Source organism: Acyrthosiphon pisum, chromosome X (assembly GCF_005508785.2).
Source record: "Acyrthosiphon pisum isolate AL4f chromosome X, pea_aphid_22Mar2018_4r6ur, whole genome shotgun sequence".
In the NCBI taxonomy this organism is placed as follows: Eukaryota; Metazoa; Arthropoda; class Insecta; order Hemiptera; family Aphididae; genus Acyrthosiphon; species Acyrthosiphon pisum.
In genome coordinates, this window is record NC_042493.1 from 89,765,829 (window position 1) to 89,784,949 (window position 19,121).

At 27.3% G+C, this 19,121-nt stretch overlaps 1 protein-coding gene across 3 annotated transcripts; it reads right to left on the reverse strand.

Annotated features, from left to right (window-relative positions):
* Positions 1-1,880: 1,880 nt before the first annotated feature.
* LOC100573106 (sperm-associated antigen 6-like) lies at positions 1,881-18,615 on the reverse strand. Of its 3 annotated transcripts, none has more exons than XM_003246178.3 (10): positions 18,250-18,612; positions 13,663-13,928; positions 8,452-8,665; positions 6,402-6,589; positions 4,918-5,091; positions 4,546-4,698; positions 3,290-3,442; positions 3,030-3,191; positions 2,185-2,330; positions 1,881-2,116 (listed from the first exon to the last, which is right to left on the reverse strand). In XM_003246178.3, exons 1-10 carry the CDS (start codon positions 18,281-18,283, stop codon positions 1,993-1,995), a joined length of 1,614 nt encoding a protein of 537 aa, XP_003246226.1. In that variant the 5' UTR covers positions 18,284-18,612; the 3' UTR covers positions 1,881-1,992. The 3 variants fall into 3 exon arrangements, with proteins under 3 accessions (XP_003246226.1, XP_008185595.1, XP_008185594.1); XM_008187373.2 differs by having other exon boundaries at positions 13,663-13,906; positions 18,250-18,610; XM_008187372.2 differs by lacking the exon at positions 4,546-4,698 and having other exon boundaries at positions 18,250-18,615.
* Between the last annotated feature and the right edge of the window lie 506 nt (positions 18,616-19,121).

Consider the following 19,121-nt stretch of genomic DNA (forward strand, 5'->3'; position numbering starts at 1 on the left):
AGTCCATACAATATTTGCCCTTCGGCTATTAGTAGGTATATGATGTTGGTATACACATATATCCACCATAATATACCTATGATATACCTATATACCTATGCAAGGAAGATATAGGTAAAAGAGCAATTCAAACCGTACGCAACATAAATAATGTATCATGTACCTACATTTTAAATTCTGAGCGGAGTGAAAGAATGTATTGATTTGACAATAATGTGTGTTTTTTCTGTTTTTTCTGCAATATTTTGGATGGTAAAAATAATCCGATTTTTGAGATCAGCATCTTGTTCGTGTAGTGATAGAAAGCATCGAGAAAAACTAAAAAAAGTGGTAAATTTAAGCAAAATCAATTTTATTTTTTTTGGTGTACCTAAATCAAAAATTAACCGTAGACCTTTGGAATTTATAATAGCATTTTCCATAAATGGCAAAATTTTTGAAATATTTTGACTCTTAAGATCTTTTTTTCGCTAGTTAAAGCTTTGAGAAATTTTTCGATTTTTTTTTAAATTATTCTTGATTAAAACTTTTTCACTTAGTAAAAAGACTTCGCAATTTAATGCTAGGTTCCTTTTAAGTTTCATTAATATAAGTTAAAAAATATTAAAGATACATGTCACGATAATTGTTTATATAATTTGATATATTTGACAAAATTCATCAAAGTTTTGAAAACTTTCAAATATCTTTCAGTTAAAAATTCATTAATGTTTTTCCTTTTATAGCTAACAAGAGAAATGTTGATAGAAGATTTCCTACAAATGCTTGTACCTTAAACAAAAAATTATTCATTTTTTATGACCGTTTGAATTTAAAATTTTTGAATTTTGCTGTAATTCAAAAACTTATAATCCTAGATACTTGAAATTTTCTGCTAATTTTAAAATGATCATTTTCTGTACATGGTAAAATTGTTTGTTCATTTCAAACAATTTTGACTCTTTATGAGATGTTTATACATATTTCTTAAAATTATTAAATTGTATTTTTTTACATACAACGACATGTTTGAAAACTTTACTACTGATTAGTAGAGCGGTACCACTTGTCCAATTTTTTTTTAAATATTATATAGGAAAGCATTATTATCATCACTTACGCAGTTGTGCAAAAAAAAAAAATGAATAAATAATAAGTATCACAATAATTTTAAATTTCTCTTATTTTTATACCATACTTTAATTAAAGTGTGTAAGATCTAAGTACAATAAATGCATAAATATATATTTTATGATTTTTACTAAAATTTTTTTAAATGTATTAAAGAGGGGGTCTGTGCTATATTTGTTTTCCCTCTCAAACCTACTCAAACATAGATAAAACTCATTCACGTAAAATCGTTTTTTATGACTTTTTAGTAATCTTTGACTAAAATCATCTATTTCAAAAATTATTAATGGTAATAATATTTATTGACAGTTAAACATACCTATCGGTGTTATGTTTTAATATTATTTGACTTTATATTCGACTTAAAAAGTAAAATAAAATATTGTAAATTGAAATAGATATTAAATTGTTTTAAGGCCACTTTGGAAGAATCGATTTTTTTATTTAATTAAATTTCATATACATATAAATACTGGGCCCACTGAGGAGACGTGTGGGGGCCAAATAATTTTAGTTTTATTAAATGTAATTTAATTACAGATTTCAATTTCTATGATTTTTGGGTAAATAATAATGGTCGATTTTACTCTAAGATTACTCAAAAACATAAAACATATGGTGTGAGATACGTAGTGGAGACATATGGCCATACATACATACGTATGGCCCCTCGATCTTCCCCTCCTAAATCCGATACATGGTTATGTGCGTACCTATATTGTGTATGGAAATTATAGGTATTTATAAAAAAACGTTATAAATATAAAGATAAAAAATATATATATTTATCATTTAAATTGTGTTAGTAAATATAATTTATCAAATGTATAAAACTTTATCATATTTAAATACCGATTCCACCTCAAATAGTGTTCTCCACGACTAAACAGGATTGGTGAAAATATTGCAAGTTTTTATATCGGTATCGTATAAGAAACATTGACTTTTTGGCACATACTTGTCCAATTTTTTCAAAATCGATTCTGGAATGTCTCCAGATACCATCCTTAATTAAAATTGAAATAAAAGATATATTTTTAAATTAAATTTGAAAGCTAAATATGTTAAACTTACTGTAGTATAGTCTCTGGGAAACAACAATTAACAGATTTGATAACATGATACAGATGTGAATTTATTTCTGGTTTAAGGTTTTGAATCATTTTCAAATGTCCCCGCTTAATAAAAATTCGCCGTGCTTTAAAGCTTTTTGTTAACATCTGAATCAAAATGTTTAATATTTTGTTGTAAGTACATAGCTTTTGATAATAATGATGATAATAATAATAATAATATATTTATTAATGAAGAAGAAAACAACAAAAATGTAGTTGGTAATAGGTAATAACTTATAATAGATATAGTGAGAACAGACAGTTTATTGATGTAGATTATAGGATAAAATATATTATAGTGACATAGTATATTATAGAAACTTAAGCTTATTTATTACAATAGCTCGGTGTACCTATGACTACATATTACATGTTACTATAGCTTTTAAGCACATTATTTAACGAAATGTATCAGTGGCGCTCTTAGGAAATTTCAATGGTAGGAGAGGGTAGTGGATAATATCTAGGCGCATAATATGTATAGGGGGCTATCGGTACACAAAAAAACAGCGCGTAAAAAACGGCCAATGGGTGGGGCAGGAGGTAACACACATGACCCCACCCCCTCGTGAGTACACCCATGCAATGTAATATGAATTAGTATAAAATATTTAAGTATCGTAATTATTTCAAACTGATGTGTATTAATAGGTGTTTATATAAAATAAAACAACTGTTTTATAAGTTGTAACGTTTCATTATGCCATCACGGTTTTACTTTATATTGACTGGTGCTAGTAAATCTAATGTGACCATATATGTATAAATTATAAATGTATAATTAGCAGAGAAATTAGTGAGTACTTTGCTCATTTTAAGAAGTATGTGCGGCATTATTTTTATAGGAGTTGATGGTGTCAACAATTGTTCTAAAGCAGCAAAGTCTTCGCATTTGCTCAGTATGATTTGAATGGCACTTTTGCATTTATGATGGGCCTCGCGTGTTGGACTTGTGTCAATGTAAACCTGAAAGAAAAAAAATAATCCCTGTTGATGGTAATTCGTCATACTAACGCGCATCACTAGACACTAATTGCTTGTAGGATTTTATTTATCGTTCTCACATCAATCATAGCGCTCACGGCATTGCAATCAAAAACGGATTTCGAATGTTTAGCACCGTGTTGACCTATCATTTCTAATGTCCAAGCTGTACCGGCTTTTAAACAATCGTTATCTGTATCGCTTTTTAGGACGGCAGTCAAATGTTTCAATACCTGAAAGTTATAAGCAGTTCATCTTATGAGTGTATATATTATGTTAAATTTAATTTAATATTTATATTATGCAGGTAAGGCATGCGTCAGGTCATCAGGATGTTCCATACAATTCACGGACTCGTCGATTAAAATATAAACATCGGTTTATAGCACGTAATATTATGGTTTCGTAATTATTTCGCGTATACGACTAAATACCTACTATCATTGATATTTTTTTTTTGGAATTCAGACATTTAAGTATTCTACTATATGAAGTACTAAATCCTTTAAATTGTTCAAAAGCTGTTTAATAAACAATAATATAAGTATCATCGTTTATCAAACACCAAATGGTTATGTTAAATTTCTAAAAATAAAGTTTTGATTTCATAGTGTAGTATAGGTAGGTACCTACTAATATCATTAACAGTAAACACAATGTGCCTATAATACTTATTTTGAGATTTTTTTTTTAATATAAATTTTTATTGTTTTACAGATGAACAATAATAGTAAAAAAATAAAATAAAGTCAATATACGAGTACAGCCAAAATAACACGAAGAAGGTAATTTTGAGTAATTTAAATTACCTATGTATTTCGATATTTAAATTAATGAAATCCCTACTTGTAGACATTAATACTAAGCATAAAATACTAATACTAAGTTAACATTATGTACGACCATAAAAAGTCATAATAATTGTAAGTTTATCTAGGTTCCTTAAGTACCTACATATGTACGCGTAAAATAGCCAAATTTGAAAATGTCTAAATTAATTATAACTTAGTACTTATAAGCCCAGCCTTATTATTTTTATAATTTAGATTTTTCAAATAAAAATAAAAATATAAAAATTCCTTCTCTGTTAGACCTCTCCCCCAATGACTTATATTGGCACTAAAAGTAATTTGCGCCTAATGAGTTACTTCTCTGCGGGCGTGCCTGTTTATAAGTAATATGACTTTGAATCAACAAATTTATATATAATATACTTGAAGAACATGCGTTTAGCAAGTCTTTCAGCCATATTGAAAAAAAATTGTAGGTAAATGTATTATTGTATACCTAGGTATATCAAATGAAATAAAAGCTATTAAAATAAGCATTCATATACCTTGGAATTGATAACAGCCATCGCGAGTGATGGTGACATGGAGGAAATGTATCCCAACGCGAGTATAGCTGGAGTAGAAGGATATTCTTTGCTATTCAAAATTATGTTCAACAATGAAACTATACCGCCAGTAGTCACGATCATCTTAGAAATCTATATAGGTAATAATATATAAGAAATAAGTACAATATAATAATAAATAATATTGAAAACTCGAATTAGCCTGAGCCCTGCAGTCAGGCACTCCACTTTTATACAATATAATATGTAGAAAACGTTGGTTGTTTTTATTTGTTTGATATGACCTGACAACCTGAATGATCATATAAGTGATATTTATTGTATTTTATCTTAACGTATGTCTGAACGTACTTCGACAGAATGTTTGACTACTTCGTAAACGACGTCAGCCGAATTGTAACGTATAGATTCGTCTGGATGCGCCATCAGCAGCAATACTTCCGGAAATATGTTTGACTCGATTACTGTTTCGGTTAAGGTCAACGAGTGCTTAGCAATGTTTTTTATCAATGCTAATGCACTTGCCTTAAAATAGTTAAATATTAAGCAGTAATGAAGAAATATGAACAAGATATAATGGCTAATATAATAATATAAATAATACAATTCTTTTGTATTGCAAAACAAAAATAAATGTACGATGTAAATATACATATAATGTATATAAATGGATATTATCTATATAGGTAGTAGGTACCTATAGTAAGGATGACAAATTTTTCTAACGTTCGTGGAATATCATATAAATAAATAAGAAAACAATTATGGTCTTATAATTTATTATTAAAAATAAAATATAATTTAATAAGTTTTTTAATTTTTCCCATGCCCTCAATATATTTTGATGTGCAACGGATTTGCAATCCCAGGTAGGTATATAGTATATTATATGATATTACAAATAGTTAAATTAAAAATATTTTGCATAAATTAAAATATCTACTTTTAGAAATCTTAAATTTTAGGTACAAAATATGTACAAATATATACAAAAATTAGGTAGGTAGGTGGTACCTAATAAATAATAATACGATATCTGTTAAATAAATTTGCGACTCATTGTACTATTGATAAACTAGCTTTGAAATTAGGTTTCACACGCCCTCTTCCAGAAGGAAATTTATTGATATTTATTTTGTTTTTAAAATATTAAATTATCAAGTTATTTGTCCTGAAATTTTGGAGGTAATAGGTTGGTATAGGTACCTAATTTTTATTCAAGATCTAAGATGCTCCGAAATTGTAATAGTATAAATTTCTATTTTAATTTTGATGAAGTATCTAAACTTTGGCTTTTATGTTTAAATTTAAAATAATACAGCATCCATAGTTATTAAGTATTATAATTTTATGTTCAGTTTAAGAAATTGTAAATTAACATAAGTGATATATGTTTTTTTAAATTATGTATACACATATAAAAAAAAAATATCATTATAAACTAAATACTAATATTATTAACATTACTACATATTATTATCATTTTTATTTTAGCTAATATTTATAATTTTGTTGAAACCTATCTGTACACTCAATTGCCCTATTTTGGCGCTAATAAACTATTATTAATATATTCCTATGCACATTATGGACATATTAAAAAATAAACATGTATAATAATAGGTTATATATATTACAATTATACCATTTCATAAAGTCAGAAAAGAATATAAAAAAGTTATAAGTGATTAAAAAAAATATATATCATTAATAGTTCATATAATATTTTTTAGTAAATTCAAAATGGAAAAAAGTATAAAATTTACATCATTCAGATATAATAAAGAAGACGCAATATGATTTTTGTTTCTATACTTAGGTAATAATATAGGTACCTGAAGTTTGATTTCTGTGGTATAATTAGTCGATAAAAATATTATCGCTTTAGGTAAAGTATTCATGTCCACAATTTTTTTGGCTAATTTTTGGTTGTGTTTAGCTATCTCGCTTAAAGTGGACAAAGCATGTAATTTAAAATTGTGTCGTTCCTCTTTTAAGCTTTGGACAATTTGTGGCAATATACCTGCACATTTAAAAATATATAATAAAGTATTAGATCGGAGAAACTCAAACTCAGATTAATACTAATAATACTATATAACAAGTATATTATATATATTGGTTATATATATTTATATATAAACTCCCTAAAAAAAAATATTTTACCATGGCTCATGGAATTACGGGTTGATAACTTCATAATTCACTCTAAGTTAATTTATAACAATAAAACGATAAATAAAATACACAAATAAATTTATCCAAGCAATCTAGAACATTTTACAGTCAATATAAATTTTTTACTCAACACTAAATTTTTTTTACTAAAAAAAACATTTCTAATAATTGTTTAAATGTTGTACAACATTCGTTTTTTAGTAATTTTGTTAGTTGTCAATGGTTTGTAGGTTATAACTTATAAACATAGTGTAAAATATTAATTTTAATTATGAATACAAACTATAACTGTAAATATTATAAAAGAGCACACTGCAACAACCAGGCAAGTCCACTTTTTACAATTGTTCAGGAGAAGGAAAAATTGATTTAGTCAATAGAAAATTAAAAAAATAATGGAATCTAATAACAAACAATGATATTGAGTAGTACACACATATTGTTGTCATATTGTCGTGTCTCAATATATGGCTTTTCTAGTATATACCTATATATTCTGGAAGTTTGAAAGATGTTGACTTGCCCCAGATTTTGCAAATGAAATATTAATGTATATACTTTTATATGTATTTAATTATTATTAAGTAAAAAAAAAATAATGACTTAACCAGTATACGTGATTGCCAACACGAATAATATTTAATAATGATTTTAACTGATTTTAACAACATCGGGTATAATACTGTTCATGCTCATTATTTTGGAATGAACTTGCATGACTTTTTGATCTTAAAATATAATATTTAAGGGGGCCTGCGCGCGACCTGTTTTTTGTTCAAGAACATGCCTTACAGGAAAAACTCTCACACCTCGTAGATTGGTCTGGTTTCCATAATTTTTCTTTTGTTAGATAGACGAAGACTTATTGCAGGGCGCATTGGACTTGGATTTTCTAAATTATATTTCTAAATCTTATATTACAAGTTTGAATTTAATCCATTTTTACAACTTTTTAGTTTTTGTATTATTTTTTGTTTTTAGCAACGTAATTAAAAATCGAAGTCCAATGCGCCCTGTAAAAAATATTCCTCTATCTAACAAAAAAATAAATTACAGAAATCGGACCTAATCTAAAAAATTGCAACCAGGACCCTTAATATTGTTATTAAGCAAAAAATATATGATAACAACATAGCTGCAAAAACCAGTCCGGACTTGTCGTGTTTTTGACCATAAAATTTTATACGAGTTAAGTCCATTTGCATGTTATCTCTGTAAACAACGATTGGACATTTATTGTTTTTGAACAGTATTAACCGTGATGATATATGGTGCATTCGAAACAAACATAAAATGATTTTCGAAAAAAGTGGACTTGCCTGGTTGTTGCAGTGAGCCATTCAGTTATAAATTAATAGGTAGATAGTTACCCATCATAGGTATTCTTTAAAAGTATAGTTGCGTCTATAATCTATGTACCTAATCCAGGGGTAGATAGGCCTATGTGGCTATGCGATCATAGAAATATTCCCTATGAGAGCCTAACTGGTGATAGCCCCCATCAAAACGTTATACATGTTACGTTATAAAATTAAATATTTATATAACTGTAATTCATTTGTTTCATAAGTTTTATTTGTAGGTAGGTGCGTATGGCCTTTTAAATTGTTTTCCTGTTACGAAAAAGTATCTATCCACCCCTGAATTAATCTACTTGTATTTTAAGTCAGATAGTATGATTGTTTTAAATATAATTTAAGTTCTTACCAGAACTTATGATGAGTACTGAAATACTAGGATCTTGGCCAGCGATGGAACTAATTGCTTGCAAAGCTACTTCTCTCACTAATACATCTGAGTCTTTCATACATGTTAAAATAGCATGTATTCCATCACATCCGCTTAATATCATTTCAGAACACGACGACAAGTGTTTACTTAGATTCCGAATGAGTTTCATGGAATTTTTTTTGTAAGATTTCTATTATAGTTAAAAATAAATATCATGTATAATATAATCATAATACATAATTATAGTTTATTACATTCAATTATTATAGCCAGGTTAGAGCTACTCCATTATGATAACAAAAAAAAAAATTATATATAAATTGGCATTATATTAATCGTAGCAGAGATTCCATTGCAAAAAAAAATTCCATTTTATGTTATTTACAATTAAAACGTTACACAGTTATTGCTTTTATCGTTATTCAGAATTAAAACGTTATACAAGTTTTGAATTTTTCGTTATTTAGAATAGTATAAAATTAAATTAAATTTATAAATAATAACTAATTCGGGTAGGTGATGGCCCGGATACGGAGTATAATATAATCAATTCTAATGTCCGTATGCTTGAAATAAATATTTCTACAAAACCAATATAATTTTTAAATTAATGGATTTTAAATTATTTCGTTTTCCGTTATTTTCCGTTCAATGAAATTCTATAAATTACGTTTTTCGTTATATTTTGTTTAATTATATAATATAACATATTTTGCTAATCGGTATGTATTGTTTTGCGGTATTTAATTATTTTTGATTATCGCTTTGCTTCATAATTACGTTAAACGTTTACAAATTTCAATCGTTTTTTTTGTCAAATATAACGCTATAATCATAACGTTATTATAAAGTTTTCCACCCCTGATTTGTAGATAGGATGGAAAAAACGGCGTCCATGGCCGAAACTTTGCAGTTTGCTTATAGGAAAAATGGGAAGAGACCATCCCGTCTTCTGCTAGGTACTTTAGAAAACTGGCATTAGTGCATTACGTAAATATCGCAGTTTTTCTGCTATTGATTATTATTTTTCTCAATTATTAAGAAAAGTACTGAAAATATCTTTTTTTGACCTCCCAAAATACCAGAAGCAGCAATATTGAAGATTGGACCTTTTTTCAACATAATTTTTAGGCAAATACTTGTACAATTAAGCAGGTATAAATTGGGTAAACTAAAACACTTAACTATACATTTACGTTGTCCTGCTTATAATGAAAAACACCAATACTATTATTTATTATTAATTTAGAGTCTGAGTGAAGTGATGAATGTATTGGTTTTACAATGATGCGTGTTTTTTGATTTTTTTGAACAGTATTTTATTTGATGAGAAATAGGTGCACCAAATAGTTATAAAATATGAGTTGAAAAATCATAATTATTTATTACAAAATACTATTTGAAAAATAGTTGTAAATATTTTAAGATATGTATTCAATTAAGAAAATACCTATCATAAAAGTATAAAACCATACAAAATGTTTTCCATTTTGTCTTCTTTGTATCGCGATTAACGACAGTTTGTGAGAGTTAATGTCTTGTATATCAAGCAATACTGTTATGCGTTGATACTTTTGAAATTTAAAAAAAAAAACTAAAATTGGTTTTATGAAAAACGAATGTTTAGTTAATAAATTTGAGTGTTTTTTCGTGTTATTCGACCTACGCATAAAATAAAAAAGTGAGAAATCAAAATATAACCTTTGTGAAGTTCAATGTACATATTCTAATCAGCAATCACTACCAGAAACAGGATAAGCACAAGGTATAGTTGGATCATTCATTCCGCCCAAAAAAAAATATCAGATAAATAAATAATAAATGCTTAGTCGTAAAAACATTGAAGGCTACCCAATTAATTAATTTTTGTTATGTAATGGATTTTTAAAAAATACTTCAATATGTATAATAATCTTTATTTAAATAAGCAAGAATTTACAGCTTTTAAAAACAAGTAAAATTATTTTGTGGATTAAAGGAAATCACGTCAGAATCACTGCATAGGAAATTAAAAAAATCACTTTTCTGTATCAATCAATTGTAATTTCTAATGTTGTTTCAATTTAGATACGAAAAAAAACGGATATGTCTCTCTGCTGTATAGTAGGTGTCGTCGTGTCGATTAGTATGTCATTGAATACGTAAAGGTAGGTAATAGGTCACTGTAATGACGTTTTAAATTTTAATCAATGCCAAATCATGAAATACGAAAAACGATACTGAAGCTAAATGGCGAGCCGTTATCTTTTATAATAATAATTTATATTTCTGATAAAAAAAACACTATGATATGGTCAATTTAACCTGAACTAATCTTTGACAAAACCATCGAATATTACATTTTTATTTTATATTTCTAGGGTATTTTAGTATTTTAGTATTTTATTGTATTATTTATATTGTTATTAGTAATTTCTATTTCCAATATAGTAATAATTACGGTAGGCTAGAGTTGAACTGAAGTTGTCAAAAACAAATCGCATATACTATATTATAGTTAATAGTTATTATTATAATTTTATTTCATATAATATTACTAGTTGTCAAATGTCAATACCGTAGTGTGAATACTGAATATGTTCGTGTAGGTAATCATGTTATTAATACCTTAACATTAATCTAAACATTTTCAAATTTGTATACGCTAGGCATAGTCAATAATAAACATACCCAGTGACGGAAAGTTTCAAGTCCTTCTACGAATAATATATATTATTTACTATTTTTAATACCTAAGATAACTTTTATCCATTTGATAACTCATACTTGTTGCACCATTTTATAAATGATAAATGTACCTATATTTTATCTTTGTATTAGTTTTAGTAAGTAACTTGTTTGTCAAAATAGTTTCTATTTAGAAACATACATAACCAGTGGCGGATTCTAAGGGGTACATATACATAATTCCACATTATTTTAAAGAAATATCTAAGTAATTAAATTAATTTAAAAAGGTGGCCAAGTAGATAACCGCATTGCTATACAGTATCTCGTCATTGCAATGTTCACTGTAATGGATGTGTTAATTTCATAAATCATTGCATATGAAAAACTATTTTGTTTGGAGAATGTCACTTCGCCTATACTTCTAAGTATATTTTTTATTTTCTTAATTTTTAATCTAAATAAAAAAATTATAATTTTTACAACTTCAATATTTTGTGGTTAATAGGAAAATAGTAAAGTTGTAACTCAGTAAAATTACTGAAATTAATATTCAATCAAAATTGATTAGGTGGGTAATTAAATTAGCTTCAATATAAGATATTTATATAAGATAAATCTTATATCATGCCCATGCGGTATAATAATTTGAATTTAGTAAAACGTCTGTGTTCAACTCTAAAAACTCTATTTTTTAAACTTTTATCTAGAACTATGTGAGCTAAAAAGTTGGTTGATAGCTCACTATAAAGGGATATCAAGTAAATAAAAAATTTGAAATTTAATTATTAAAAATAGTAAATTTTAGTTGGATTTAACAATGTAGCAATGCACATCTTTGAAACTTGAAAATGGACTTTGTTGTTTATAGGGTCTTGATATAATCATAGTAAAGCTTAAAATTTTATAAAATTTGCAGATTTTCGTCATTTTGAACAATTTTAGACCAATTTAACCAAGTTTAAACTCTAATAAAAATTATTGTATTTTGTTATTTTTTAATTGAAATATGAGAATATTATGACAAACCTTGAAAAAATTGTCAAGCATTTTACCCAAAAATAACATTTTTATAATGCATAAATGAAAAATAACAGAAAGATTAGAAAACTTGATTTGACAAAATTCATTAAAATCGTAAAAATTGGCAAATTATTTCAAGTTAAAAATTCATAAGCAATTTTCTATTTATATCTAAATTTATAAAACGTAATATAAGATACCCTATAAGGTCGTCGGGGCCTGTATGTTTTTAATGAAAACACATGTCTTACATAAAAGCTCTCACGCCTTGTATAATATAGTAGAATTTCGTTATTTTTTTTTATTTAAATGAAGAGAACTTTTTGCAGGTTGGATCAAAGCTCGATTTTTAAAAGTATAGTTTTAGAAGCTAAGATATCCATTTTAATAACGCACAATAATTGTTATTTTTCAAAAGTATTTTTCTAGCACTATTTAAAATAAAGTGAACATTTGGGCCTTGATCCGACCTAAAAAAAGTTTTCACATAGGTATCAAATAAAAAATATTATCAAAATTTGACATATCAATGAGGCGTGAGAGTTTTTCCCGTGAAGTAATTTTTGTTGATATAATACACTATACCCCCCCTAAATATTCATCATGCAGTAGACTAGTGGAAAAGTATTATAATTAAAGTAGCAACTAAAATATAAATAATAATTTATAAATTTACAAAAGAAGTATAAAAATATTTAAAATACGTTAGCACGTTTTTTTTTTATATGCATTTAAAATTAAAATGTTGACAAAATTTATCCATTTGAAAATGTACAAATTATTTAGTAGTTAAAAATTCCTTAAATGTTCAAGGATTATTTGTTAAGGATTAAAAATTGAAAACAAGGTTTCTCTTAAGATAGCGATTAGACTGAAAATCAAAAAAATTTCAAATCTTCCTACATTTCCCTTTACCTGAATCGCGCGTACGACAGTGTTTTCTGTTTGCACATATAGTTCATACCACGGACTAAGATAGTTCCCTATCGAGCAACTTTTTAACGGGGCCCAAAATACCTCTGGCCAGTAATTTCAGACGTCCAGTACTAAGGATCCAGTCCTGGGTAAGCACATATAAATCAAAAAAACCTATAGAGTAAAATGTTCTTTACACATTTACGATCGTTTATATGGTATAGGTTCAAATTAAAAGCATAATACAGTCGAGTCGCGATAACTCAAAAAAACTTGAGAATTAGATTTTTTTGTACTCCCCCGAGGCTGGGTTAGGTTCATTCGAGTTAGAAATCTCGAATAATACCTACATAATATTTCGAAGAGATTTTTTATGTATCTTCGGCTTCGAGTTATCGCGACTCGACTGTAGTATTATTTTACCAAGTACTTAGCAAGTCCGCTGTATATATTATACTCATTGGATAGGGTTGGTGAAGAATAGGCGCCGAGGCATTTGCAGCCCTCACTACCCGCCCACCTTATTGTTGCCAGTCCTCTCAACATTAGTCCGTGGTTCATAAAATACGTATATATACGTACGTTTTCGCTGGCGATCTGCCCGAGCAGCCCTTTCAGTAGATTGTTCGCACACAGTATTTGTTTGGCACACGCCCGGCTATTTCCGGCCAGTCTCGACAAGCCCAGCACCGCTGTCATCCTCACCTCGGGGTCGATGTTGTCCAAAAGCGGCTGGACTATTTCGACCGCGTGATTCTCGCGAAGGCATTCGGCGTACGCCAGTTCGTTCGCCTGTCCCGCGAAGTTCTGCACGAATGTCAGCTGACTTTTGGCGTAGGTGTCGAATACTTAATGTTTGCACATTATGATATGTTACGGTAAAAGCACGAATACTGCCTGTGCATTACCGAATTGCGGGCTTTTACCGATATAGCCGGGTGATAGGTACAAAAAAAATCGGCGTTAAACTCTGAATGATTATTGTAATTTGGGCCCTCGTAAACGACAAAATACGGCAAGACTTTTAGGATAAACAATCTATTATGAATTAATATAAAAAAAAAATCCTTTTACATAATATTATTTAAATTTAAATACGACTAGCGAACAATATGAGTATATAAATACTTGTTCTTTTACTACGACAGTTTGAAAATATCAAAAATCTATATTTACAATATTTTTTATAGGCATCTGAAGTTAAAATTTAAACTACCTAAATCAATGATTAAACAAAAATAATGATTTTTTTTCACCATTGAATTTTTTTGTTTTAACTAAAAAAATATTATAAATTTATTAATATTGTGAAGTAGGTCTACCGTCTACCAAACGGTAAAAATTGGTTCGTAGACTCGTAGTATTAATAACTTGAAATAATCGGTCTAAATATTTTGATAATTTCATAGAGTTTAGGAAATTAGGAAATGATTATTTAAATAATTGTGAATTCTAGAAAGAAAGACTTATGAGAAATCTCGTTTTATTTATCAAGCCTTGTCATTATTATAGATAATATACATGTTAAAATATAGTGAATTTTTATTTTTTAACTGGTAGCTCTTATTGAGATTTTATAAAAATTGTCAATAATTGGACTTCAAATACTTATAAAAATATTGTAATTATACATTTTCGATATTTTTAATTTCTGTTAATAACCGTAGATACTTAAGATTTACACCAAATGTTTATTTAATCATTTAGTATTTTAAACTGTTTAAAGACATTTTCAATTTTCAATTTTTTTTTATTTTTTTATAAATGTCAATTAATTTGTATTCTTTGTGTCAAAAAGTTTGAAAATTTAGTACATGAAATTGAAACATATTAAAGAATACATTACGGTTTCAAATATTGACGAAATGTATCAAATTAAAAATGTACAAATTATTTAGTAGTTAAAACTAAAATAAAATGTTCAACTTTTTTACCCAAGGATTAACAATTTAAAAAAAGGTTCCATGTAAATAGTTAATTCTATAACCAATAAATATAAATAATATAATATAAACACAGTTTTTTTATAATTATTTTAAGTTCAAATTTGGACGAAATTAGTAATTACCAAGAAAAACGACTGTAGTTATTTTATTGTAATTTAAAAAATATTATTCATAGCTACTTGAAATTACTAAATTATATTACATACAAATATGATAATTATCAAATAATAATAATTCAACTTAACCGGCTACCGAATAAATAATAAAAATATAAATATAAATATAAAATATCCTAGGCTGACAAACAGTCTCCGCTCAGTATCATTTTTCGTTTACAATGATATTATTACATCGAATTCTTAGGTATGTTATCAATACTATTTATTGAAATAATATTACATTTTTATAGATTTTGAGCTTAGCGAATGATTGTATTGTGTTTATAATAATGAGTGTTTTTTTCTTCTGTCTGTCGTCGACATTCGGGGTAATAAAAATAATCAAATTTTCGACATCAGCATCTTTTTTGATACTTTTAAGAGGTCAACATTCCCAGTAATTTTCAAATGCTTCGAGAAAAACTAAAAAAAAAGTGAAAATAAGGTTTGTAAGTGGATGTCGCTCTGTTGTACAGTAGGTTACAAGTGAGTCACTGTAATGAATGGGGTTAAATTTAAATTCAATGATATAATATCATTGTATAATAAAAACGATTCTGAGCGAAAACGGTCAGTCAGCCATCAGTATCATACTGATATTACTGATATTAAGTATATTTAATGATATTAAGGTGAATAAAGTAGTTTACATTATATATTTACGTGGAATCTTGTTTGAAAAACTAAAAAAATTGAAAACTGACAATGTCAGTAAAAAGCTCAAAAAGTATCAAATTGTTTTCAAAACTTTATGGTGTATAGAAAATGCTAATATAAACATTCAGTGAAATTTTCAAGTATCTACAGTCATTTGTTTTTTAATTACAATAAAATAAGAAAATCGTTACATGAGAAATCGAGTGAATATCAAATGTTGTAAAAATATGAATTTCAAACGCTCATAAAAATTTAATTTGACATTTTTTTTTTTTTGATAAAGGTAGACAAATGTATGAGGAATCTTGTATCACATTTTCAAATCTTAGATTTAAAAAAGAACATTTTTATAAAGTTCTAACTCAAAATAATTTGCAAATTTTTGTAATTTTTACTTATTTTGTCAATATTTGAACTTTAAATGCTTATAAAAAAAATTGTGAATATAGATTTTTGATTTTTTTCATCTGCCATTAAAACAATATATACCAGGAGCTTTCTATTAAATTTCAAGCTTTTTTAACCATCAAATAATATTTTATTGGTATTTATAGAAAAAAAAAACTAAAAGAAATGGCAACTGAAAATGTCCATAAATGGCTCAAAACAAGTCAAAATATTTGTAAAATGGTATGGTGTATAGAAAATGCTAATATAAACATTCAGTCAAAATTGCATGTACCTACACTCTACAGTAATTTGTTTAAGAGTTGCACCAAAACCCAAAATTTTGCATAAAAACACCCGTTTTTCCTTAATTTTTCTTTTGTTTTTCACAGCGCTTATGAAAACTACTGAGAATTTTTTACTTTTGAACCCACCCCCCCCCCCCCCCCCAAAGTACCAACTAGATTCATTTTCCTATCAGAAAAGATACTTTTGAAGAAAATCCAAACATTTTTACTGTTCTAAAAAGTAAAAGGATAATGAAAAAAATTTTAAAAAAATTAAAAATTAAAAAAATCACACATCATTGTAAAATCAATACCTACATTCATCGCTCCGCTCAGAATCTAAAATAGTAATTTTGAAATAATTGATTTTATTTTTATGGTGTAACTCAAAAATTAACAACCGTAGAAACTAAAATTTTCGAAATATTTTGACTGTTTTTGAGCTATTTATATAACCTTGAAAAATTTTTCGAATTTTGTAAATTTTTTTCATATCATTGTCAATAAAAACTTTCATTTAGTAAAAAAGTCTAAAAATTTAACGCAAGAACTCTCATAAGATGCTTCAATAGTAGTTAAAAAAACATTATAAATAGGTACGATAACATTAGAAATTCCCCCACAAGTTTTTTTACCATTGACAAAAAAAAAGTTCACCGGAAATTGTTATGCCAAGAGATATTTTTAGTTCTGATTATTTTTTTTTTAAGTAAAACTTCTTTCTTGAGGTGTGGGTGGAAAAAAAATCGTAACGAAAAATGAAACGACAGAAAAAATTTAACGACACGTTTGTTTATATATTTATATATATCCATAGTAACTATATTAATAAACAAAAATGTCCATCGTAAATTATATAATTTTTTTGTATTGATTTTTCTCACTCTCTCCTTAATTCACTTATAATTTCAAGGGCCTAACTACTTATGGAAGAAGTTTTACTTCCTCTGTCTCACTTTTTTTTAAATATTAAACATTTGATTATTTATACAACTATGCTAGGATGACACAACGTCTCCGCTCAGAATCGTTTTTCGTATGCAATGTTTTCTCATTTAATTCAAATATAACATATCCATAACAGTGACATGCGCTCGACAACTGCTGTACAGATGAATGATACCTACTTGTCCATCTTTTTAAATACAATTTTTAGAACATTTACTGATGATTAAGACTTTGAACAACGTATTGGACTTAAAATTTTATGTTAAACATAATAGTATTATATATTATTTATTGGATTATAATTTTTGTAGACCGTATTGACAGTATTTAATTGTGAAATAATTGTAGCATGTACATATTATACATTTTAGATTTTTTTCTTATATTTCAGATTTTTACCATAATAGATTGTTTACCCTATACAATTTTCCATTTCTTATTCATAAAAACCTCCAACAATCACTCAAAGTTAGAATTTTCCAATATCAATCGGTAAAAAGCCCGAAATTTAGACATTTACCGGCAGTAGATGTAATAATAAACCTAGGTATTCGCACTTTTACAGTAACATATTATTATATTTCAATTGCCAGCTGTGAATTTATAGGGACCATAGTGACCTACCCCCCCCCCCTACCATTTGGATCAAACAAAAAACAAAAAATATTGGGGCTATTTTTTTTAAGAAAAGGTGTTAACCTCTGGGATTTGCGCATGTGATTATAGCTAATTAATTATTACTATGCGATTTCACCTACATATTATATTATATATCGTTATAATTACTTTTTTGTACGTGGTAATTCGAAGGCGGACTCATATCGTTAAAATTTACCAGATATACCTCTCGTTCAGTGTTGGTTTTGTTGAATAAAATTAGTTGTTGTCCTACCTGTAGGTCCGTCGGGCTTGATTTAATAAATACAGGTAGTCTAGAGTACGGAGGTATTATGGTGATTTAAAACAACGAAAGAATCTACATAATATAATTCCAAACAACAAATAACATAGTATCTATACACTGGTGTTTATAAAAATGATGGGTTACGCATGGAAACGTTCGGGACGTTGTCATGGCCGCAGATAATATATAGATTGGTAATTATAATATTATACCTAGTTGTTAAAGAATGGACAGAACCGGTAGGATTACCTGTTCATGATCTGGTATGTCATACACTCATCCTTATTATTATAAAGCCTGTAAACCACAGTGATATTGTAGGCTGTAGTGCAAATGCATTGCCAGGAATTTTAAATTGGGGAGGAAGTGTACTTAAAATTTATATAAGCTGTTCGTTGGTAGCCACATCACTTGAGAACGGCTGTTTTTTGAATTTGGCTTATTTTTTTTTATATTATGTTCGTAATAATTCAAATGATGTTTTAAAGGAAAGAAAATTGGAAATTTTTGGGAAAAACTGAAAGACCTTTTTTCCATGGGATTTTTGTATACCTACATTTTGTTGTTGTTCATAAATGGTTTCCATTGGCTACGGATTATAATATGGTAATAGTAGACAACTAGAAGAAATTAGAATTTGTTTTATGTAATATATAAATTATAAATGGTTGGCACTGGTTACAATATAATAATTATTATTATTATTGGCTATAATTATTATAACCAATAATTTGGATATTTTTTATACGTACTG